This window comes from Cyclopterus lumpus, chromosome 6 (genome assembly GCF_009769545.1).
Source record: "Cyclopterus lumpus isolate fCycLum1 chromosome 6, fCycLum1.pri, whole genome shotgun sequence".
Taxonomy (NCBI): domain Eukaryota; kingdom Metazoa; phylum Chordata; class Actinopteri; order Perciformes; family Cyclopteridae; genus Cyclopterus; species Cyclopterus lumpus.
Window position 1 is genome coordinate 14,476,077 of NC_046971.1, and position 26,781 is coordinate 14,502,857.

At 40.2% G+C, this 26,781-nt stretch overlaps 1 protein-coding gene across 1 annotated transcript in view; it reads left to right on the forward strand.

Annotated features, from left to right (window-relative positions):
• The window catches only part of arsa (arylsulfatase A), a 45,697-nt gene extending 20,487 nt beyond the window's left edge, over positions 1 to 25,210 (forward strand). Inside the window, exons 2-9 of the mRNA XM_034534639.1 lie at positions 20,544 to 20,844; positions 21,788 to 22,028; positions 22,198 to 22,416; positions 22,593 to 22,762; positions 22,938 to 23,062; positions 23,365 to 23,492; positions 23,763 to 23,865; positions 23,971 to 25,210. Coding sequence (XP_034390530.1) covers positions 20,544 to 20,844; positions 21,788 to 22,028; positions 22,198 to 22,416; positions 22,593 to 22,762; positions 22,938 to 23,062; positions 23,365 to 23,492; positions 23,763 to 23,865; positions 23,971 to 24,284 — 1,601 coding nt within the window. The 3' untranslated portion in view covers positions 24,285 to 25,210. The remainder of the gene's footprint in view (positions 1 to 20,543; positions 20,845 to 21,787; positions 22,029 to 22,197; positions 22,417 to 22,592; positions 22,763 to 22,937; positions 23,063 to 23,364; positions 23,493 to 23,762; positions 23,866 to 23,970) is intronic.
• The last annotated feature ends 1,571 nt before the right edge of the window (positions 25,211 to 26,781 follow it).

Below are 26,781 nucleotides of genomic sequence, written 5' to 3' on the forward strand. Positions count from 1 at the left end.
CTCCAATGGGGAAATCAAACTCTTGGTGCCAAGCCTCCCTTGAAACCAAGCAACCTTATTAATGCTCAATTCAGTTTATTAGAACTGAATAGTACAATATTAGAACCGGTCTCGTTTTGATTGTGTGTTAGGCTGCACAGCCAGTGTGGTTCTTTAGAGCATCCCTGTGCATTTTGGCTTCAACAGTAATGGGTAAGCATTGTATATTTTTGCAGCTGCTGTAATCTGAATACAGATAAATTGTTTCAGCATGACTGGATTGAGGTAGAAAAACTATCTGGAGCCAACACAATACAATTGAAATTGTTCTCTTTTTGATTCTCTTCTGCTATGTCTCTGTCTTTTATTCCAATTGCCTATCAGTTGTGTGGCTGAAACCAGGGCTCTAATCATTTACAGGGGGGGAAAAGCCTTTGAAGTAAGTCAAGGCCGTACATTTTCTAACTTTATGATTTAGCAAGGGAGAACTTGATGTGTTTTTTCAGGAATTGCATTCATAACCTTGCTCAAAACTACTATCATTTCTATTTTTCTTGACTGGAGACAGAGGAGAATTGAAATGTGAAAGAAATAAAAGAAACTAAATAGAGAAGAATCTATAATGAACTTCACAGACACATATTTAACAACAGACTGAAGTTGTGGGGTTGGTCATTTGTGTTAGAATTTTTATCTTAGAGATTTACATATTTTCATGGGATTAAATCCACCAAAGATCTCTGCAACTCTCACATTACCAAGTATAATAAGTCCTAGTATAGAATAAAAAATAAAAAAATGTAACAGCAGTAAGTTTTCAGTAGAGGTTATGCTCTGACTTTACTGTCCTGAGCTGTCACTTAGCACCACATGCTGTGGAGGACATTGAGAGGACAGAAACAGACTGAAGGACGCACTTAATAAAAGACACACCATGCACTGACCTATACACAAAGCAAAAGTTTCTCCAGAGCATCTGTTCTAAAAAGCAAACTACATACTGAGGTCAATAGGAAGACGTACACCCTGATTGCACACACTCATACATGCACCCATATGCATACAATAGGTTTCTTTTCAGAATCATTCACTTGCAAAGCCTGAACCCTTACAGCAGCCATCATGATCGCATGTGTTGCCATACCCTTACAGACCCTGGCCTGAATGTGTAACCTTCAACCCCATTAGAAACCATTTTGCTAACGAGGTCTGGAAAACGACCTTACATGCAATCCCTTTTCTTCATTTTCTATTGCAGACGGGATACTATGACTCCACAAGGATGAGCCCTTTCTCTCTCTTTCTCTGTCTCTCTTCTCTTCATCCCTTTGTCTTCCCTTCTCTCTCTCTCACACACACACACACACACACACACACACACACACACACACACACACACACACACACATAATTCCACCAAACTGTTTCCGAGCACTAATTACTCCTATCAGCCTTCCTCTCAGTTTTGACTCTGGCCTCATAGAGCTATTGGCTGATAGTGTGATGGTGTTGAGCCACTGAGAGTTAGGACAAGAGAAGGCAGAGATCTGCTGCCTCTAATGGGAATGTCTGGCCCTCTGCCCGGCAATGTCTGTACATTGGCCCATTCTGGCAAAACAGAGACAGACAATGAGGGCACAACTTGGACCCAGATCTGATCAAGAGAAATACATCTAAAAGATGTGTTAGATTTGCTCAAATATGGCTTTCAGTATCTAAAGCTAAGCATTTTGTAAGTGTCTTGAAATTTATTGAATATTTGTCAATATTAAATTGATATAAAAGTCAAATAAGGCTAATCCTTATTAGGGCAAGGCCAAAGACCTGTAACTGTGTCAGATGTATGAGTTCTTATTGCAAGTTCCTATGAGTCAGCACTAAGCATCACTGATTCATACACACACACACACAGGCACACACAAAAAACAGACACACACAGGTGGTATATATTTCTGGAATGTTTTGCAGACCTGGAAGGCCAGAAGAGCAGGAATGAGTTTCTCTGTTTTCTTTGTTTTTGTCCAACAGCTGAATCGTGATCAGAGTGAGTGTGCTACCAATGCACAGCGCGGAGAGAAGGAACTGCTCCACACATGAGACACATTTTTCTCACTGTATGCAGAGGGCAAGACTTCAAAGACAAACCCTCAGAACTCAGTTTCATCACTGTTAATTAGGTTAGGCCAATTTATATGAAAACAAAACGCAATAATTAAATCAGAAATGTAATGTAATAGAAAGAAACTGCAATCATCAAATTGGCATTATTATCGTCATATTGCCCCCATTTTTAATGGCTAAGCAATGCTGATGTTTAATAATGGTATTTTTTTTATATGCTTCCCTGTGGTTCTTGTAATTGTATTTAGTGGAGTTATGTGCACATTTGTGAATGACTCCTGTTTGTCTGTTCTTCTGTCTGTTTCTATGGGTACCTGGATGTCCTCTCCCTCCAACAGATCTGATTCTGCCTGTTTACTAATGTCTATGTTGGAGTCTAGCAGACAAACCACTCTATCTTATGCCTGTGGGCAACATCCCGAGGCGCAAAAGCAGAGAGACCTTGTTCCACATCTCTGCAGCATGTAAATTGCAGCTCTTCAATCAATGTCTAACTGTGCTTTTTTTCCACCTTCGAGCCCAATCCCATAGAGGCCAGTTCTTTTTGCATGTAAACAGCAGGTTATAGCTTCAACTGAGTCTTCTTCTTCAGCTTCATGATAGCTCAGGCTGCCATTCCAGATCTCACTGATTATAATCGAGCTACTTAATTGAGTTAACCACTGTTGAGTGCTGCGGGCTGCTAATAAGAGCGCAATGAATGGATGAAAAAGTCAACCATCTAAAAAACAGTTTAGTTATTTGGGCATAGTGTAAAGCCCTATAGTAAAGCTCAATCGTATAATACAACCCTGTGACATAAGCATTCTTTCCGTCTCTGTAGACCATAGAGCAGTAAGTCAAAACTGGTGGCTTCAGCAGAGTACCATTACTGTAATATGCAATCACAAAAATCTCTCCCACTTACAGGTCTGTAAGTGATAATAATGAACCAATAAAACACATCCGGTCACAGGTATTAATCTCATTCATCCAGATGGTACAACATCATGTCAAGATTAAATGATCCACTAAATTGGAGCTGCAGAGTTGAAGATGTCTTGCAACTAATCCAACCCTCTATAGTTCTGAATTGAAGAAGCCTGACTGAGTGGATCATTTAATGTGGACTTGACAAAGCAGTCAGGGACAAACAGCTACTCCTCACGGTCTTCTGCTAGGCACAAGAGGGGTAAGCAAGCAAACAACACCTCACAGCATGCCATAGTTGTCTCAGTGCTAACGATGAACCTTAAGAGGGTTTCAGACACATAAAGCAAACATGTGAATAGAATAGGAGTCACATATAGCTACAGAAAGCTGCTGCACAGACATTCTACTGAACACACTTCTGAGGCACAGACAGGCCCGTAGAGATCACCCCCGCAGCCCCCGCACTGCGGGGGGGCCTCGCAGTGACAGGGGGCCTCGCATGGCAATTTTTTTTTTAAATCCAACACTAGCTAGCGCACTCGGCCGTATTGCGGCTAAGTGTCGGCTGACTCGGCTGTGTTCCGGCTCGATGCGGCCAAATGTGAGCCACCTTTGGCACATTTCACTGTTGCCATGTCTGGCCCAGGTGTAGCTGTTACGGACATGGTCAGATTCTGTCTGAGACATGGCAACCGGTTTATCGGCTGCCGAATCTGGGCCGAATAATGTAATAAATAAATAATATTACATTACGTAATAACATTAAGATATCCCTCAAAGTTGTCTCTCTCATATAAAGCTACACAATAAAAAAAGTATTTTAAACTGGCTTTATAAGTTTTAAATAATAGTTGTAAAGGCAATCGTAACAGGCAACCACTAGGGCCTCCTGCTACGCGGACTGGTGTTATTGTTGGGCCGCGGTGTATTCTGGGAGAACTACGAGGAAATTTCTCTTGAGGAAAAATTAAATGCACATTTAAAAGTGGTGCCCAAAAGCGGCATTCAAAACAGAACATTTCTAAATTAAATGCCAAACTTCCCAAAATTAGAAGTCTTTTTCGACCAGCTGGTGAAGGATGCACTCATCTGCCAGAAGAGACAGGTATTGTACTGTTTGCTATAGCTAACATTAGCACGTAGCTAACGTTATACTTTGACAGCTGTACTGCTCTGTCTATGTGTTGTGCTTGAGGTCATTTTCCAAGCTAAAACTGATCAAAACATATCTCAGAAGCTCCATGTCACAAGAGAGGCTGTCAGGTCTGGCCATCCTTAGCATAGAGAATAAACGTGCGCGCAGTTTAGATGTAAAGAGCGTGGTTAAAGACTTTGCACACAGATTTGCTAAAAGACGCGCACATGTGTATTCAAATGCAAACCTGTAGAAAGTAGCCTACCGGTGTATCGACTATGTGTAGGCATATTTGTTATGTTGTTGTAACATATGTTCTGTTTGAGCTGTTTGATAGGCCCTAGCATATGTTTTGTTTCGGTTGGAATACATTTGTTCTCTGTTTGAGCTGTTTTTTCTGATTGAATAAATTTCCCTCAAAAGAAAAGCTTGGGTCCTGTTCGTTTATCTTTGGATAATGACCGCCGGACAATACATTATCCCTTACATATGGGGGGGTGGGGGGGGCCCTCTCAGGGTTATTCTGCAGGGGGGCCTCATGTGTTTCCGTTACGGCACTGGGCACAGAGGTGTGTGACAGAGGACAAGCCCGCCTATTTGCATAACCCAAAGTACAACCGTTTGTTATACTGGTGTCACGGCAGGGAGTGCAAGCATCTGACTTCACCCTCTTAAGCCCAAAGAGCCCATTAGAGATAAAATAAATGCCAAAGTCATGTTAGCTTGAGGTAGCACCTAAAGCCTGTTCCCTTCCAGAAGAGGTTGGTGGGCCTGTCTTTATTGGCTCCATGGGGATCAGAGAGATCTTTGAAATTACTGACATTTAGAGGGCTCCAGTGCCTGACTAAAGTCAAGTCATTTTTGTTTATAGCCCAAAATCCCGATTTGCCTCAGAAGGCTTAACATTCAGAAATATGGGTTTCAAGCCATAAACCTTGTTTTATTAAGGGAGGTAACATGTAAATGTCATGCTACAACTCATGTCACTCATGCACATGTATCTGCTCCACCATACAACAACATGATCCATGCAAGGGGGCTCTGATTGAGAACATGGCTTTCAATTACAGTTTGAGTGTTTGCAATGACAACATGCCTTGAGTTACCCAATAACAGGTGTTCAATGCACATTGCTTTTTGATGATCTGGTTGAAATGTAGTTGCAATATAATTACATTACAAAACTAATCAATGGCTTTATTAAATCTCCTGTTTTATCGACCTACCTGCACAATTATTAGATGTTATCAAACTTCTCATCTACCAGCATTTGTGGGAAATATTGAATGAGCGTCTCTGCCAAATCAAAGGTAACACTACTATTACAACTGACATACAGACTGTGTCCATAGCGGCCAGAGAGAGTTGCCTTAACATAAAAAAAGAGATGAAGGCAGAGAGGCGAAAAGACACGAAAAGGAAAACAAACGTTGAATAAATCCTTGGAGATGGAGGGAAAGAGAGCAGAGACATAAAGTAAGAGAAAGAGACGGCGAGACAAAATGGCGGTGAAAGTGAGAGAGACAGGGAAGCCGGCGGCAAAGTCAACACTGCCATTACAGTGACGATTAGATCAGCAGGAGGGGTGAACCGAAGAGCAGAGACACTAAACACCTCAGAACTGACATGACCTTCGCCAATCAACCACTCATGCTGCCCGGACTCTGCTCACATGAAAAACAAAACAAACACATGAACCAATAATGTCATGATGACTATTTCAGGGAGGAATAGGTGCGTAGCCATCCATGCCATTTTATAATGATGCATTATATAATGCCACGGTTGATAGATAACCGTGGCATCCATACACTGGTGATTCTGCAAATTGTGATATAATGCAAGATTAACAGAAAACATAAATTACCTCTGGTTTTACCTCAATTTATTCACTGTATTATGAAATGTTCTCAATTTGGATAAATTTGATTTACAACTGAGATTAAACTATTTGCTATCAACCATCATAACACATGTTGTGCATATTAAGTACGTTTAAGTCTGTTTATGTTATGTATCAAAATCTTGCTCTTTTATTGAAGCAAGAAATTGAACGCAAAACATTATTCTTATTTATTAGTATATTTTTATATTGTTCTCTTACTACTTGGTGAAGGATGAAGGATCTGAATACCTCTTTCTTGGCTGATCATGATATTAGTGATTCAGAGATAGTCATTTCATGATGGAGCCCGGTAACAAAACTGCATTTTGAATTGTGTTTCCTGTTTGGATTGCGTTTGCTTTTGACATATCACAAAGGTGGACTGCCGTGTGGGGAAAAGGTTGGAATGTTGCTTGGGTCAAAAAACACAGGGTTTATACCCAGGAGGAAGTGTGTTTGTTTCCTGTGTGAACAATGTAGTTGTGTTGCCTCAATATAACCAAGTAGTTTAAATGTTGTAGTCATTTTAAGCCTATACATGTTTTTTCTGTGGAAATGTTTTGCCTAGTCCTTTCCGATTGACAGCATCAACCATGCGTTTTAAATTGTTTAAAACTGCGACCGTAATCCTGTAGAAAATATGTTTCCCTCATAACTTAATTGAGAGTGCAGGTTAGTTGTATGGGAACATAATTTTGTAGCAGACATGGTTGCATGATGCGCTGCTGTTTCTATAATCCCCCTTTAATCTCCATGATAAATTATTTAAATGACTAAATCAAAGTTTAAACTTTAAACCCTGTGAGCTTCTGTGTGGTGTCACATTCAAGACAAGATCTTATCCCGCCTGTTGAGAGGAAAATTATTCAGATACTATCTGTTGAAAGAAGAGGCTAAATGTCAACTAAGTCTTTACAAATACATCACGTAATTGTTATTTTTCTACAGCTACAGTGGAAATATCTAGCAGGACAGAATTTCAGTGTCGGTGTCTATTTTCTTCTCAAAACAAAGGTAATAGGAAAACACACACACACACACACACAGTGTTTATCTTCCCACAGTGACTGCCCATAAGTTCATTGACTTCAGTCTTGATGTTTTTGCACTTCCCCATCGCATGTTTGTTAAACCGTAACAGCAGGGAAGGGATTGATGCGTATGAGAGGTCGAAAGGAGATCTGAAAGTGACAGATGAGTCTGACTCTCGCCCCAAAGTGCTCGTCTCATCCTTGATAGGGGTTAGAGACAAACAGCCAATCATCCTTTAAGGTGGCTCCCCTTGTAGGCATCTCTGACGGAGAGTCAGAGCTCCAGTATTCACCTGAAGCTCCATGTCTAGAGACAGAAACGTCATGGAGAGAGAAATATTTCTTTGTGAAGTCTAAATGCTTATTTTTGAGTGGGAAAAAATAAATGGTGAAACCTGGGAAGATATTTGATAATGCCTATTTTTATGATGCTGAAATCTTCTCGAGAGATGAAGAGGGTTGTAATATTTCTCAGTCATCCATTAGTTGTTGTTTTTTTGTTGTTGTTAGCTTTTCTTTTTCTTTTTTTTTTATAGGTAACTGCTTTGCAACTGGGAATAGTATTCTGTATCCCACATTGGGGCTTTATAATTTCCTTCATCAAGGAAGGATTCTCAAAGGAAGAGACTGTAATATAGCCAATTGTTCTGCCTTCCACAATTAACGATGACAAATATTAGTTTGGGAGTTAGCAAGTTGGAAACATCCTCCTTGGTTGCAAAATACAGAACACGCTGTGGTTTGCCCTTACTCATTTATTTCACTTTAAAGGAGAGCAATGTGATTTTTTGGTATTCTTTCTTGCCAAGAGTTAGATGAGAATATCTTGTCTGTATGCTGTTGATGAACAGTCAATGTTTTATATCTCTATTTAGAGATGGCATGACCTGCATCTGATTGCTTTAGCCTGATACTCTCACTCTAACCCTAACCTCACTCCACATGCCAATAGAGGCAATGCAGGAATGAGTACTGTAAATTGCCAGTAGGTTGACAGGTGTATAAGCGGAAAACCTTGCACTGAGGATATTACTGTAAAAAATAAATATAAAAATGAGATTGTCATCATATATTTTTTAATTGCACATAGGTTTTTTAAATGCCAGACATGTTCTGTGTGTAGTAGCCTCCAAACCTTCTGAATAACAGCTTGTTGGTCTGCTGTGAGATTTAGCAAGCTGTCTGCAGACCTGCTAGTGACTAGAGAGATAGAGAGTCATTAGTGTTTCTCTCTATATATCTCCTCAGTGCTTGAGGGAGAATGTCATTAGCATCTCTGACTGTCTGACAGGGAGTCAAAAGAGCATCTGCCTCTGTTCTGCTGGTATCACATCCTTTATCACTCATCCCTCGCGGCCGTTGTGCTATTGGTTGACCTGACCATTCATTAGGCCAATCACAAACGTAGAGGTCCCCTGTTTTATTTCAGTGGTGGAACATGTGGCTCAAAGAGAGCCCTTTGTAACACTATCAATATGTGCAGGGCCCACATATGTACAGATCTAAAGGCGTGTGATCACCTTCATGACTACATCACCAGCCGCCTGTGAGTCTTTTACTGAGAACCGAAAGATGGATTCAGTGCTGAAATGATTCAGTCTCCCAGTAGGCTCGCAGAATTGGGAGACAGCTGGACTTGTAATGCATGTATAATTATATATTATATATTATTATAATAAATAATTATATTATATGAATATATAAATTATTTCAATCCGAAGATGTGGATTTGATTGAACCGGAGTGAAGACAGTTTAAAGGATAATGGTGATGATGCATTTGGGACAATTCATCATTTATTTAAACAGCAGGATACTTTCTGACCTGATAGAGGTGTATTTGAGAGTAATTATGAAAAAAAAGGAAAAGCGAGTCTGAGGTTTAATAGAAGCAAACATACTTCCTGAAAGTGCATTAAAAACCCATTAAGCCAATGGCTCCTCAAGTACATTTCTTCACCTCTTGTATCACTTATAACAGTTCTGTCTAACTTCTTTAAAAAGAAAGAAAATATTAAGTACATCCAAGTGCATATTTTACCAGTACAACAACAACAAAAGACACTATTCAGACAAAAGGTCCAACCAATGTTGTGCAGTGCTTTAACACTTCATGTCTTCATGTCTTCATTCACACACTGATGACAGGAGGCTACCATGCAAAGGTGCGGCCTGCTCATCAGAACCAACTAACTAACATTCACACACCGTAGGCACAGCTCCAGGAACCATTAGGGCTAAAGTGGTCTTTCCTTAGGACACATCGACATAGACTAGCGGAGACCGGGGATCGAAACCGCCGATCTTCTAATTATAGGACGACCCTGCTCTATTACTGAGCCAACAGTCGCTAGGTTTAGGAAATCCCAGTTTCAACCGAAAGGAAATTATACATTTCAGTTGTAGGCACACCCAGCTGTTGCAAAATAAGTGATCATTCATTGCAGTTTTTGGGGTAACAGGGATGAAAGCTTATATTGTTGGCAAATTGCCACCAAATATGGTCACCATCATTACAATATCACAGTAGTCCATCAATTACACTGAGGTATACCTTTGTTGAGAAATGTTTAAGTCTTCCTAACTCTGAGAGTTACAATCCTGACAGTTACAGATGCTACACATCCACCTAGAATTCAGCTATTCAAATACACCAGCCAACGTTCACAATGGGGTTAACATATTCCACAGCACCCTCCCTTCTTATAAACAAAGCACTTAATTTGTACAAAGTATGACAGAAAAAGACATACCAGACGTCCTCACTACTCCACTAGATACAAACTCACCCAATTAAATGTTTTTTTATGGATGAATTACACCTGTGTGTTGACACAATATACAATACAAGGCACCAGCAGATCCACATGCTGTAAAGCAAGACAAGGTTGTCACACTCACCAATAACATAGTTTGTAAAGTTTGAATACATTTCTTTTACCTGGAACACCAGAATAAATCTCAAGAGAGGCACATTCACAACTCATCCAAGGTGAATAGGAGCACTAACACACTCACACATGCATGTACAGCAGACACACTGATGCAGGAGGGAAGTCCAATCTGTGTGTGAGGATTGGAAGAGATAAGTAGGAAGGTGGGTGGATAATGCTCGTGACTGTATCTCGGCTTTGATGGTCACTGATGCAGCTCCCTACTAAAGCAAAGATAGCCTCGTAGTCTCACCTGAGACAACGTAACCTCTATCAGGTACAGAGTGACTCTTGTTTATCAGCTGCGTTCTATACTGTAGGTGCACCTGCAGCTCCGTGCTTGTGTGATAGACCTCAGTGCTCCACCCTGCACTCCCGCTAATTGAAACGGATGGAAGAGTTGAGGAGGGTGAGGAGGAGCCGCGAGGGCAGCGGTGATGAAAGGAGGAAAGAGACAGAGAGCATGTCGAGGCCATCAGGAGAGGACGAGGAGAGGACCCACTGACTCCCTTTTCCACTGCATATAAACAAACACTATTTAAACTGCGGCTCCTCATGCACAATCCTGAAGTCGTGACACATGTAACACAAAGGAACCTCTTTTTAAGAAATGAAAGCTCATGGAATTGTATCATCACATACTGAGCCAAGTTGTCTTTTTTTAATATAAGTTGTTTTAATATGTCCAAAAGTAATTAAAGGTTAAATCAAATACAGCACGGGAGGTTAGCAGCAGACAAAGGCCACGAATAGACCACATAGAACACAATTTCTGACATTGTTTTCAAAATAGGTGTCAAATATCAGAAATGTTACATAAATGTCATATTGGGCTTTAATAGTAAAACTTTTTGTATTCATCATTTTATTAATATATAACATAATTTTCCTTTGCTTACATTTTTTAAATATGCTTTAAATTGAACAATATGAAATATATTAGCTAAATATCATTGAATCAGCCAAATTAACTGAGCAGATCATAATTATGTTTCTTATTGTGCATATATGTCACAAGGTTTTTTGTGTACTTTTTTAGTTAAATTTTCCATGTGACATATCTGTCACAAACGATATTTATCTGATTGTGTTTTATATCAGTTTGTTCAAGGAATGTGTTCACAGCAGGTTCAATATAATAAAGGACATGTTATGTAAGCATTATAATTCTTAAATGTGTGAATCATACGTTTATCAACGAAAAACAAGCTTTTTCAATTTAGCTACTTGTGTCAGATGTCTCACAACCGGGAGCAGACATCTTGGAAATGTTGTTATGGAAACACAAAATCACATGACCCACCAAGATGTTCAGTAGTTGTCACTTAGGGACTTCATGAGTTAAAATCAAGGATAAAGCTGTATATGGAACTTTCCAGAATATTTAAAGGACGTGTGACACCACCGGTGTCACCGTGGGTCCTTATGGGTCAAGAAGCTCCAAGTTCAAGTTCTCAGTGCAACTTTATGAGGGGAAGTCATGGAGAAACACTTTTCCCTCTCTTAAAGCTTTCCTATCTATTGCACTTCCTTACGATTCTGATGACTCAAGCAATATATACCTCTGTTCTCATTAGGTTCCTCGGACTGTTTCTATTCATGGTGTCCTTGATTTAATAGTGACCCTTGGATATTGCACAATATGTTTTCATCTAGTGTTATATTACTTTTAATAGTGTTTGGTCCTGCTGCTTCCTTTATTGAAGTTACTCAAATACTCAAAGACTTGTGCGAAAATATACACGTATCCAGCTCTCTTGACATTGTTGTATTGGCTCTTCCAGTTAATATATGTGGCAGGTCTTAGTTATTGCTTCAGGAATTGGAGCTTATTATTTTAAACTTTGTCTTGCAAATTACATTTAAATGTCATGATGAGTTTGATATAATGTCACATTGGGCTTTCAGGCCTATAACAGTAGCAGATTGATTTCAAGCTTTCCAAGAGAAGATACTCCTCGTACACATGGGAAAACATGTAATAAATCTTGGGATGGGAAAGTCACCTCGGTATGCAATAGGAGCTGAACCAAACTGTTTATTTAACATTTAGTGGAAATACAAGACAACTATGGGATATTAACCGAACAATATGTAAATTATAAGGTCTAATAATGTGGTTATAATTTTAAAATACATCTAAGTAAATGCAATGTATCTGTGAGGCAATTCATGTAAGAATATTGCTGAAAAACATGAAGGTATAAAAATTGTGCATTACTTAGAAATAAAAAAAGAGATAACTCAACAACGTCAGTACTCATTCATTCATCTTTTGCTCTGTCCTACCTGAAGAGATGGACCTCAAACAGCAGGAGGGGAAATCTGCGGAGTTTCACCAGCAAATTGACATAAGTATACAAGTAAAGAATGTTTCTGTCATGAAAAAGCAAGAAATTCCAGCCACCATGAAGGAAGATGCTGTATCTGCTCCTTTGAAAGTCTGTAAAGAACTTGAGTCCTTTGCAGCTTTCGAGGCAGACGCCTGGGAAAATGTGACTGCTGCTCTCGGGCTGTTGACCCAACCACTGCCTGTTCGTGTGTGTGTGTGTGTGTGTGTGTGTGTGTGTGTGTGTGTGTGTAAGGAGGGTATAGCGGCCTCTCTTTGTTGTCCATGGTAAGAGGATCCCGGCTAGTGAAACAATACCTGGCCATTCAAACAGAGATGAACAGACTGGACTGAGTCACACTGAGCCGATCTTAGCCAGGCTAGGACAGACCAGACAGAGGCAGGTGGGGACTGAATACCTCCTCTGTGAGAAAAGGAAGGAGACAAGCCTTTCAGCAACGGGCCAGTCATTAGGTTTCAATGTGTGTTTGTGTGCGCGTGTTTCATCATGAGTCAGGTGCAAAGGTTCTCTTGGGGAGTTAAAAGGGATGATATGGCTGAGGGGGTCTGACAGACATGGAAGTGGGGCAGATAGAGTGAAACAGATCACTTTTTACCTATGATTAAACTCTCTCTGTCTGCAGAGGTAATCCACGCCTGTATAAATAATTGAGGATTGCTTGGTGTGTCTGTGTGTGTGCCTGAGAGGAAACTCAGCCTTTGTTTATCTGTAGTGTTCAGTAAATATCTGCACTCTGCTTTGAAAGTCAGCAAAATAATGTTTCTCTGGTTGGCAAATTACCAGAATTAGAGGGATAAGGATTTCCTTCTTATAATTACCACTCTCAAGCCGTGGCATCTTCATCAGTACAGTTATACTTTATGCACACACACACTCGCTCTCTCTCTCTCTCTCTCTCTCTCTCGCTCTCTCTCTCTCTCTCTAACGCTTGCTCAACTGTCCTAATATTCCTCTCACTCTCCTGAGAAAGGCAGAGCCTGTCACTCATGTCAATGAGATTTCTGGGTATTTAACAGTCAATCCCCGTCAGCCTCAAATTGATCTCATCTCAAATGGAGCCAAAAGAAACAATTTACATATTCATGGTGAAACAAACAATGCTGACTAAATCTGATGAGGGTCACCTTCAAGGAAAGTCGCAGCTGGTTTCAACTGATCAGTGTCAAGAATGTCAATATCGACGGAGAAAGGCAAAGGGATGTCAGTACAAAGCCAGAATAAAAAATTCACATTTTCACATTCTTGCAGTTGTATTATTTGCTCTCAGCAATTGGGTCATGGCGTTATGGCCAACATCTTCTATTCCGATATCGGTCATTTCATATCTCAATATATCCTGATATATCATGTTTTCTGATAACAAATCTGTATGAAATAACCACATGGTCAGGAGATTTTCTGAGAATTGATGTGCTTCTTCTTATTAATTTAGACAATGTAAGTCATATTTTATCCCGATATGATTCCATTGACAGATGATAAATTATCATATTGAATTATCACTGAGCCCTACTCACCCGGGCTATATTCAGGAAAGTGTGGTACTAATTAAACCACTATTGTTAGGTCCGAGACGCCCTAAAAAATAACCAATGCATTAAATCTATATATTTTTCTATCCTTATTTGCTTCTTTTGTGTATAATCCACTTTAAACCAACACAACTCTTACCTCACCACTCTCGATGGACTTCTTTGAATATGATTGTCTTGTGCTTTTGTACCATCACAACTTTATCCCCATGTGCAACTCTTTCCTTTTATTAACAATGTTATTCTGACAGTCTTATTTCGTTGACTTCAAGGACTTGGTGTACATATCCATCTGTTTCACCTGAGACCATGTAAGACTTTGTTGTCAGCAAAGTAGATGCTACACTTTCATCAACGAAAACATGGCTCTAGCCTCTGTGCCCAACACAAAGGAGTGTGTGTGTGTGTGTGTGTGTGTGTGTGTGTGTGTGTGTGTGTGTGTGTGTGTGTGTGTGTGTGTGTCAGGCAAGTGTCTGGCGGTGACAGTTATTGATCATTTTTGTTTGAAATCAGCACATTTAAACAGACAGGATTCTTGTACATAAATGAAAGACGATTTATTTCAAGCATAGAAAACTACAAACACGGCATCTTCAGACTCGCTGTGAAAAAAAAGGTTATGAATCAGTGAGGGAACTTTTATGGCAATATCGAGACAAAGTTTGATTTTGCCTGATTATGAGCATGCAGGAAAGCAACATCAAGGTGTCAGTTAGCCCTCTCACCCCAACTGCTCTCAGCTGCTTAGGGGTTAAGTGCAGAAGAGATAGGAGTCTGCTAAATTTATAAATTCAATTTCAGGTTTACAGTAAGTAATGTAACCAGGAAAAAGAAGATTGGTGCCACTGCCATGATAATTCCTTGTATTTATCTGTTGTTGTTTTCTGCAAAAGGGAACAATATTAGTTCAGATTGTGAATGTGATGGCAGAACTTAAACTATGACATTTGGGAGTTGTCTGACTCCAGTCGGAGCTCTGACTCACTTTTCAAAAAGTGAAATAGCCAGCGCTTTAAAGATCAGATGAGACGAATGAGAAACAGCTCCAGCGCTGAGAGACGGAGAGCGTAGAAAGACAGGGAATAGCTTTTATCGAGCGTGACGCAAAGAAACGGGTTTGTGGGCATTGGAGTGGTAATTGATTCAAGGATCTAGATCTTCTCCGAGGGAAACCCCTCCTGTATAGGAAGGAGCTGACAAGCAGCTCAAATACCTATTTGATGGATAGTTAGGATCAGCTATGAAGATCCTCTCATCAACATGATGTGGCTAATAGCTTGCCATGCTAATTTAGTGAAAACTGTAATTAGACACAATGTATTAATATACTTGTTAATTAATTTACAGCCCTCCATATGAATTTCATGTGAGTAAAATAATCTGGCACTAGAAACAGTAATAAGGATTATGAGCATTACTGTTCTCCACTGAAGTCAGAGACACTGAGCCTCATTATCAAGTTGAGAAATATTAATAAAACATGGTACCATTTTATTCTTACCCGCTGATAATTATTGGCTTATAACATGCAAAAAGGAATTTGAGATGAGGACATTTTTATGTGTGCATTTGTCAACAGCTATAACTGAAAAGCGCTGGCATATAAGGAGAGAATGAATGATTGGCAATATACAGTATATATATATGACTACATACAAAAAACTGAGCAAAATCTATTTGCAGAAGAAAGCCATTAAATGGTCCTTTAAACTTAACAAAAGTGAAGTAGACCCTGAAAGTAAAAATATCATAATACTATTTCCAAGGTCAGCTATGGTCCTTTAAACTTAACATGTCTTTATGAGTTTTGACAACATTAAAAGTGATAAACAAACTTGTGACTTATATAATATACATGTGTATAAACAGATTTTTTTAAAGTGTGAGAGCATATATTGAGTATTATTAAATATGATGTCAGTGATGTTGCACTGTCATCATCATTAATAATAGTTTATACACCAGTTATGGATCCTCCATAGGTAGATAAATAATAAGCAGAGACATGTGTCATTATCTCCTCTTACAAATACAAGATTGTAGTGTTGAAACTATTTAAATACGTGATTATATTAATCTTGCTAAAAAGAAAGGGTTCAATTAAAGTGGCACAAATGAAACTTTGAGGCACATTGTCAAGCATTTAAAGGGAATCTTTGCAGTAATTGAATATAAGATCCAGAACTATGTTTTCAATACAGTTGTATCGCCTAAAACTAAGAATTGTTGTTGTTGTTAGTTTAGAAGGATATCTTCATATCTACACAGGGAGCTACCTCCATGTTGCAGAGAGTCTTTCACATGTTTAAGTTACCTGGCCACCGTAGTTCTCTGACACGCTTATGAAACTGTGATGACTTGAGCCGCAGAGTTCAAAACCGTGGTACTCGTGTTACTGTGGTGAGGATATAGTCTCTGAGCGAGGAGAACAGAGTTACCACGGTGTTGCACTGGGCAGCTTGTGTTTCGGAGTGAGCGAAGAGATATTCAGTTGGATGCAATCTGCAACCACAATGCTAGTTGCCATCAATACTTGCACACTGCCTTAATAAAGGAAATTATCAATAAAGAAATGATAAGACATTCTGTGTCTCTGCCCCCGCATGGTACTCAGGACGAGCTGCAGATGAAGCCACATCTACCAACAGCTGATCAAGATAAACTGTCAAATGGGAGCATAACCATTACGTTGTTTTGCATTCATTCATACGGTTTATGTCTCCAAAGTCATTAGGAGTGATCTGGTCACATACAGTAACCGAGCAAAGCACTGAAGCTGCTAATGAAGGGCCTAACAATCTTGTTTACATCTTCTACTGTGAAATATATGCTGTTTGCATTTGACAAATGTTTGAAATCAGTTGTTCATGGTGCTGTTTCTTCCTGTCAATGTGTGCATGATGGTGCAGTGAAGACAAAATGACAGCGACACTCATTTTGACTGTAACGTCTCTTCAGTATTTGCTGCACAGGTGAAGTGCAGTTGAAGAGAACATTTGCTCTAAGTTTAGTACAATGAGAGCTTCGGTGTATGAGCCGAGAACATCGACAAAAGTGCCCATTACACCAGCAGGTCCTCAAACATTTATGAGTTCTTCGGCTCCTGTTGCTCTACAGAGGCCTGTTAGATTTCATTGCATAATTCTGTGCTCTGTTCCAGCCTCTATTGTGCCAATGAACCTCTGTTTGTTTGCTCGGATGTTTTCCGTCACTGCTCCCTCAGCGCACAAGCCAGAATAACAATGACTTTTCATCATCGAAAAGACTGGTTGATCCCTGCTCATACAGCAGATTGTTGCAAAATGTGCTGCTCACACAACTACCTGAAGCGAAAACCTCAGTCTGTCGACATATCTTGGATGTAATCTTGCTATTTAAAAGTAAGTGAAACTGTGTTAGTATGCTTTTCTAATATTATACTGACAATGTGTAATAACTTGTTTTTTTCACGCTAAAGTGCAGTTTATCTGTGAAGTCAAGAATGAAAACTGCAGGATATGAAATACAATACAATGTGTCCTTATTCATCACTATATCTTCTCTCAGGAGCAACTTCAAAGATGTTGTGGCAAATAATGCTCAAAATGCATTTGCATGAGAACAAGATATTAGCAGGCATGCTCATTTAGAAATGTTCTGCTGTCAGTGCAGAGTTAAATCAAAGTAAGAAGGGGCGTCCATGGTTCTGAATTATTCACTGATTTGTCTACTTTTCTCCATCCCCTCCACCTTTGTTTCTCTTACTTGCGCTCTATTTATTTATCTCTCTCCCTCTCTCATATATATATATATATATATATATATATATATATATATATATATATATATATATATCAATTTCCTATGCCTCTCAGTCCCACATCAAATGTAACTTTCTCTAGCAGTCTGCAAGCAATTTGCATGTTACCACAAAAGGTGAGAGGGCATGAAGTGAGTTTCAACAAGAGACATGGCAAGAAGAGGCAGAGCTTTAAAGACTGGCATGAGGAAACTACACGAAGATATGATGAAATACCAGCTTTAACCAGCCTAGAAATGTCAGAAAAATGAACTGCAATTTAACATTAGAAATTGCAGTTCAGATTAAAATTCAACCTTGCATGGCCCTATTACTGCTCAATGTATTTGCATAGCCTGGGCGATCAAATGTAACAGAGATTGTCTGTGGAACTAATAGTAATAATCTGATTTAATTTAGGTTATTTTCCTCTTCATAGACACTGTTAAGACCGACACATGCCCAGGAGTAAGGGGAACTGTGATCCAATGGCGCCCTCTAGTGCTCAAACAGTTCACTTGCACCTTCTCTGGTGATTTAGGCTACACAGACTAGTGGTCCACAAACGCTGCTGCATTATGCTTCACAGTTTAACTCACAGGTTCAGACTATTAATAGTGTGTGAAATGACAAACAGCAAGAAGACGACGAAAAAGGGGACCCATCGTGCTTGTTTACTGTTGGCTCCCATACCAGTTACACCTGCTGTGAGCTGTTGTGATGCCAACTGTGAGCGGGATATCTAATTCTTAAGAGGAGGAAGAGAAGGCGAGGAGAAGCAGATGAAGAGGTGAGATGAAGAGGTGGAGAGAGAGCCTTTCCCTTCAGGTGTGAGGCTGGTCTCCTTGTTTCTGGACTGAGGGATGCGGTTGGATGGTGGGATTAATTTTCTCCATCAACTCTTCTGAGTTGTTTCACACCACACCTCCATCTGCCTGAAGCAATCGCATTACAGACACACGCACGCACTTGCAGGTGCACACATGAAAACACAGAGAGACACAAACGCACACCCTTCCCATTGCTGTGAAAGCAGATGCTCAAAGCATAAAGGCCGGGTAAGGACCTTTATGTAGCCTCAGCTGCTTCAAGCTACTTGTTCTGCTCTGCCTTTGTCACTGACAACAGTTTTCATTTACTCACAGCAAAAGGTCAGAGCAGTCATCTTTTATTGAATCACAGTGCAGGCAGTCCTGTGTAGAACACAGCTGTCATTTATACACGGTGGCTCTCCTTATTCCTCTCCACGGGACAGGCTTGTCCATTATATGGGCCACCTGGTAAACGCCCTCACAAGACATTATGATACATGTTCTGCCCTTAATGATGCTGCTTTGGGTATTCCTCTGAAAGCTACAGGATTAATGAAATCAACACCAACCATGGAAAAGGAGGAATGCCAGTGGCCCCCCTTCAGGCTTAAAGGACCATGTAGTTCCCTGCAGGGATGCTTCCAGAGCTCAGGGTTTCAGATGATTAGATGAGACCTCCTGTAGTGAGGTAGTTCTTCAAAAGCTCAGAGTGATCATGTTCTAATCTGTGGCTTTCCTGCCCTTAAACAACTTAATTGTTACGTATCATCTACCTATGCATATGTTTATTTGTGTACATGTGTGTGTTTGTGTGTCTCTCTTAAGTTCAGTAGGTCAATTACAGTAATTAATCTTGCAGTAAGCCTGCCTCTTCACTTTCCTCCACGGTCACTCTGTTGGCCATACGTCAATGACATAATACATTACACACATAAAGTATGTACATAACTAACACAGATTTGTAAAATCCATAGATGGTGGGTGGGTTTGCTATTACCCCAGCATTAAAAGGAGAGAAGCCTCTCTCAGCTGATCAAATTGCAGCAATAGTTGGATATATATTTTATCTCCCTTTACTCCTCTCTAGTTCTAACACTAACACACACACACACACACACACACACACACACACACACACACACACACACACACACACACACACACACACACACACACACACACACACACACACACACACACACACACACACACACTTGCTGAATGTAGGTCAGTCCTGTAGAGGAATGTGAATAGTAAATCAAAACTATGTAGCCTATCAGCTGATACCACAGCAATGCCAAACCTATGAGCATGCATGCACACACACACACAAAATGGTGTTTGTGGTGAAAAGGTAAAGTGTGTGTGTTGCATAATTCATCGCGAGCAGAGAAAACAGTCATTATCAGAATTGCGCTATCAAGCCACTCCTTATTACGGTTTTCTGGTGCTTCAAATGCCACGTGTCGGTATTTCCATGTATTCTCACTCATTCATCCCATTGCACCTGTCTCACTCTCATACACACAGAATGCCGGCTTCTTTGAATGCAGGTGGTACCCTCCTGTTCATTTTTTGTCCGACCCACTGACGTTTGACTTTGAGAATAGATAAATAAATAAACCCACAACTGGACTATAGTCTGTGCATAACTAAATCAACTGTGACGTCTATTTCTCCTCAAACCGGTGGCCCCTGCAGCACTGCACCGGTGATTTATTTCTCACCTTGTTTGCGTAATTGTCCATGTGTCACTTTGCATCAGAGGCAGAAACCAAGGTTGCCACAGAGGACAGAAACTCAGCCGCACCAACTAATCCATTCAAGGGGCAAACATCAGACCACATAGGGGCAAAACAAGGCTGAGGACATTGGGGACAGTAGGCCTATGTGTCTGTCCTCTAAACACCTCTTGATACAAGCTGTGTGTACAGCTGTAATTTTAATTTCCTTCATTTTATCTAACATTAGTTTCCCTGAATCGTGTTGAATGGTCAAAACTACATTTCCCAGCCGTGCGTGACGTCAACCGTACACGACAGTTTCCGCAAGTGAACACGTGACGTGTTGTTTAGGTTCCTGGTTCGGTGATTCCTCTCCATCGACGGACCCCGGACAGCGACGATATCTTCACTCAGATGCAGGACGACGCAGAATGGACAACTTCCGCTTCTACGTGTTGACAAGTTTCCTGTTGTACACCTGCTCTGCTTCAAGGCCGAATGTTGTCCTTCTTTTCGCAGATGATTTAGGTTTCGGAGACTTGGGCTGCTATGGACACCCCAGCTCACTTACTCCAAACCTGGACCGCCTGGCAGCGGGGGGACTCCGGTTCACAGAGTTCTACTGCACCAGTCCGGTCTGCAGCCCGTCCAGGTGGTTACATTAGGACCGCCGCTAATGTACGGCGGCCATGTCGGTGTGTGAGAGAGAGGGGCAGTCAGAGAGATCATCACTACTGCAAATCAATTCTGTGGAGACACGATTTAAAAATGCAAAACTCCCGTAATTGTAAGTGTTGCACCCCTTAATCATTTGTTTAAGAGCACTGAGGATTAGAAGTAAACATCAGCTGGCCTATTTGAACAACTTTTGACCAAACGTTTTTGTTATGCATTTTTTTTCCCTCACATACTCTTATTCTGCATTCCTGGGGTTTCTGATTTAATGTGTGTCTTTTTTTAAATTTACCTTTATCCAGGACCCTCCCATGGAGATTTAAAATCTATTTTCCAAGATAGTCCTGCAAGACACATGAAAGCAAAGATAAGGAACAATAGACACTCTTGAAACAAAACCAACATAACATGTAAAATGAACAACAACAATAATAATAGTATATAGAATCTGTTTCATGAAGAAGGTCCTAAATAGAAACGCAGTATTATTCAGCAGATGTTGAACACAGTGAGTCATGGCTATTAAGCAACACAATCTGATACAGTTAAAACATTTTAGCCGTGACTTTAAAATTCCATTATACATGCTCCACCCTAGAAAAGGTAAGCTGGCATAGAAATATTCTACTATTCTTTTGCCTTGCATATTCTGCACTGTTTTCATCCTCATACTTTATTCCAAGTCTATCTGAGTGTAACAACAGCTGGTTCCCCATGAAGAAAATCTCCATGTTCAAAGAGATTTGTAAATTAGTAATTTGTAAAGTCCAGCAATACATTCCTTATATACATTCCTTATATTCTTTTGTGCCACATCTTGCCAAACTGAAGTCTCTAGTCCACACACATTAGATATACACTTTCCAGTCCTTCCTACCTCTCTTGAATAATAGCCGTGCTTTGTTTCGATGGCATTCCAGGGCATCTTTGTTGACGGGGCGCTATCAGACCCGCTCAGGTATCTATCCAGGAGTGTTGTACCCAGGCTCTAGAGGCGGTCTACCTCTAAATGAGACCACCATTGCTGAAGTGTTGAAACCTGTGGGCTATGCTACTGCTGCCACGGGGAAGTGGCACTTAGGAGTTGGGGCCAATGGGATGTTTCTTCCAACCAGGCAGGGGTTTGACCAGTACCTGGGAATCCCCTACTCCCACGATATGGTCAGTGCAATTTAATTTAGTGCCAAACAAAAATTATTAAAAGGTTTTAAAAGTAATCTATGCTGGTATTTGTTAAAAATATTGTAATGTGATTTATTTTCTGCAATGTCTATTTTAGTGTCTGTTTTATTTGTTGTCTATTTCTTCTATCTTCCTCTTTCTTTCACAGGGACCCTGTCGCAACCTGACTTGTTTCCCTCCAGATGTTAAGTGTTTTGGATTGTGTGATGTTGGCACTGTAACTGTCCCACTAATGCACAATGAGGTCATCAAGCAGCAGCCAGTCAACTTCCTCGATCTGGAAAGGGCTTACAGTGATTTTGCAACCGGTTTCATCACCGCGTCAGCCAAGAAAAAACAACCGTTCTTCCTCTACTATCCTTCCCATGTAAGCAAAACAGAGTCTTTGATAGTGTAGCTCTCTAGTGAGGAAAACAACATTTACAATCATGGCAGAATAAGAGCTCTCTTCTGGTCAGCTAAAAAAAAAAAAAGTCTTATTAAATGCTGAGTAGATTATGGTAGTGTAGCGAGACAATAAGCCCATTCTTCTACTTGCTACAGCACACCCACTACCCTCAGTATGCAGGTCCAGGGGCAGCCGGGCGCTCTTTAAGGGGCCCATTTGGAGATGCTCTTTTTGAGTTTGACAACACAATAGGAAACCTTATGACAACTCTGGAGCAGACAGGAGTGATCAACAACACACTGGTCTTCTTCACTTCAGACAATGGGTTGGTTTTTGTTTATATGTGCAAATTAATCTATGGCCTGTTTTGTATTTGTAGTTACTTTCATACTTTCTTTTTCTCTGTTCAAAGTATTATATTTATATTTTATTTATTGCCTTATGATAATGCATTTATTGTCTTTTATTAAATAGTGTGTTATTCCTGTCTCCCTGAGTAGGCCTGAACTGATGCGTATGTCTCGTGGAGGTAATTCTGGCCCCCTGAAATGTGGAAAAAGCACCACTTATGAGGGTGGCATGAGAGAGCCAGCCATCGCTTTCTGGCCAGGGACCATCAGGCCAGGTGTGGACTCCTCAATGCCCTGCACTAAAAGTTTAGGCTGAGTGATGCTACCAAGGACGAAACAAAATGTTCTGTTCTGTTTGAGTTTTCTACACAGACCACTTGGTATATATTTCCCTTTCAAAGACCATACTGGTGGTTTTTGCTTATTTCAGTCGCGCATGCTAAGCTTTAATGCTGTACATTTTCAAAAGAATACATTCCAGTATGAAAATAAATACTATATTAAAATTAATGCAAACCCATTATCCATAGCCTTTTAGTGATTGCTGCTTGCTCATTTGATGTATACCTCTCTTTAGGTGTGACTCATGAGATGGCCAGCACTCTAGATATCCTCCCCACCATTGCAAGTTTGGCAGGAGCCAAACTACCCCAGGTGATGCTGGATGGGGTCGATATGACAGAAATCCTTGTCAACCAAGGAAAGGTACTACCATTATACCTCACACTCTGAAGAGATTGAAATAATGTGAAAACCAAGCTGACGTATTCATTTTATTATTTCTAATGGTGCATTCACATGGAGTCAGGCAGAAGGTAGACAGCAGATGGACAACACTTTGGACGGCCCGGGAAAAACAAATAGTCCAACAGAATGGCAGGACAGCAAAAGAAAACATACATGAAGATATGTCTACAGTATTCCGGATTTCATGTGAATGCAACGTAATCCTTAAAACATTTTTTCTTTGTGCAGAGTAAAAGGGAGGTGATGATGTTCTACCCAACAGATCCCAGTGAGAAGTATGGCCTGTTTGCTCTCAGGCTAGGGAAGTACAAGGCCCACTTCTATACACGAGGTACAGGAGGCTTCACATACACAATTAGTTGAAATGTCAAGAAGCATAATCACAGTCAGAGCTGAGGCATTTTTGACTCCTGCTTGTCCATGTTTGTGCATTCAGGTGCTACCCACAGCGATACTACCCCGGACCAAGACTGCTCAGTATTTGCATCCCTCAAGGCCCACAACCCCCCTCTTATTTTTGACCTGGAGGCTGATCCCTCAGAGCACTACCCTCTCCCCCTGATGGGAAAACCCGACCTCCAAGCCATATTGGAGAGGATCAAGAAAGTCAAGGGGCAGTTTGAAGCCTCCATGGTGTTTGGAGAGAGCCAGATATCAAAAGGATCAGACCCAAACCTGGAGCCTTGCTGCAATCCTCAGTGTAGCCCCAAGCCCAGCTGCTGCAAGTGTACGACTGGAGTACTGCCCTGATTATTGCCTCAAGATTGTGCTGTGAAAGCAGATTTTGTAATTACAGCTACAATATAATTAGTTTGTACTGAAAAATAATATTGCAAAAAATCTGTTTCCTCAATGAGGAGATGATTTTCTTAATATTTATATTGACTACATTGAGAACTAAAGTGTACCAATGTACTGTTTATTTACAGACATAGATGTATGGATTTTATGTGAAATGCTTTGCAATCCCATAAACAAAAAGTGGATCTGAACAATAACGACAACAAAAAGGATTTCGGACATCAAGCATATATTTTATTCATAAGACCAAACCCATGACAAGGCAGAGTGATTCTTTTGTCATTTTTTTTCTTTGTTTTTCCCTGGAATTTTTATTAATTTTACAAGTCCTTGTTTTTAAAGATACAAGATAGGATATGTTTGTTCTGTCACATAATGTTTTGCTCTAGGTATACAGTGAAGAATCTTATTAATGTATTAAAGTCAAAAGTTTGGTTTAACTGTTAGTGTATGTCTGAGCGGCTATATGGGACTAGATCCTCCTCAGAGGTTGTTTTTGTGTAGCTGTGTGGAAAGAAGGAGTTTAACTGGGCTGTGATGAGATAGAAAAACATAACCAGAAGCAAATAGATACAGATCTCTGAGAGGAGCTCAAAGGTGATTACTATAATCGGCAAGACGCAATAACAGTTTTCCAGTGGCAGCTGACTCAGTCACTATTCATCTCTAACAGCAGATTGGTCAGTCGTCTGGTGGGTGTATGTCACACTAATGATGTCACATTTCACAAACGTGCCCTAAATGTGCTGCTGAAGCCTGTCTGCAGAGAGTTATGAAGTTGGCAGGAACCCAAATTCCACCTGTTTCACAGATTCTGAGTTAACATCTTGTGAAGAAACACAAGACACTGAAATAAAATTATTGCAGATCTCAGATATTTATGTTTTTCTTTTCTTTCAGGGGATTTTGTCTTGTTTTCTTTTTTAAATTAATGTACATAATTTCATAACATACTCAACATAAAGGACACAGCACTATCTTAGATTCGCTAGTATATATACATGATCTAACTGACAGCGATACATATGTAAATAACACCCTACCTCCCTTCTGCCATATCAACAGTGAACTGAGGTGCTTGTTCTTGTGGATGATGACTGAAAGCAGCAGAACAAGATGCAAAACAGTGTCTGAAAGAACAATGGGGATGGTTGTGGGTGGTAAAGCCTGATATTTCAGATGACTAGTGAGTGCATTCATTAATAAACATAACCCCTCTCCTTCTGTATATAAGGTGCTAACTTTAAGCTATGGTAGGCTACAACAACCCCAGAGTAGGTTATTGTGTATGATACTTCAACCTTTTAACTAGACGAAGAGCAAGAAATGAACCTGGGAACATGTTGCCATCCCTTTTATCCATCATACTTAAAAAAACAAGATCAAAGTCTATCCATTTACATAACTATAAAACCTCCCTTTTAATGCTTTATTAAAGGTTTGGTTACATTGTGATACCAGGACCAAGTATTAGCAGGATACTCTCCCTGTACAGGAGGCACACTGCAAAACAGCATTACTGACACGTGGCTACCGGTAAGTCGTTCCTTTTCCCTCATTGAAACTGTCAAGTCAAAAGAAAATGGAGAATAGGCGTCACTGACAACCAGTTAAACAGTCGGAGGTGTAAGAATATGGCTTTTCAAAGGACCTTTGCTTTCTTTGACCTGAAACTCACATCAATCACAGCAAAGCATACAGGAATTTATGATTTGCTATATTTAACAGTTAAATAATTTCCTATGAAAGCTCCCCAGTGTGAAGGTTAGCAAGCAGTGCAACGTTGAGGACTGGACAAAAATAAAATGGTCATATCATCCAGATGTGCTGTCACTTACTGCACCTAATCCAAGCTGAATAAAATATCTGCGTGGCAAATGACATTCAAAGTTCATTACAAGTCATTACTTCGAAATCTCTTCCACCTGCAGTTACTCCTGTCAGAGTGAGTCAATAATACCCACAACAAAACAAAATCCGCTCTATCAGTCTCAGCTGTGAGTGTTTGTTAATTAGTCTGGATGAGGCGCCTGTATGTCTACTTTCTATACATGTATTTACAACACACACTAGTCTTGTACGTGACACAAGGGTAAGCTCGGACCAAGGACAGTTCACTGCACTCTCTCTACTTTGCTCCAATGTCACTATCGGTAGAAATCAAATCAGCAGTTTGCCAATATTGAACAAATACATATTTACAGTTAATCAAACACCAACCTCTTGATTCTACACCATTCCCGTATTGATTGTTGAGCTGCTTGCCATTCTCATGGATATGTGTATTTCCTAGTGTGTCGGTGTGCAGTAACCCTACTAGCCATGCAGAGTGAAACAGCAGTAGTAGGTATATTGTTTTCATTTAGAAAGAGGAACCCTTAAATAAACAGGTGCTCGGCATCTTAGTTTTGTATCATAGAAAAAGTTTAAAGGAACAGGCAATCAA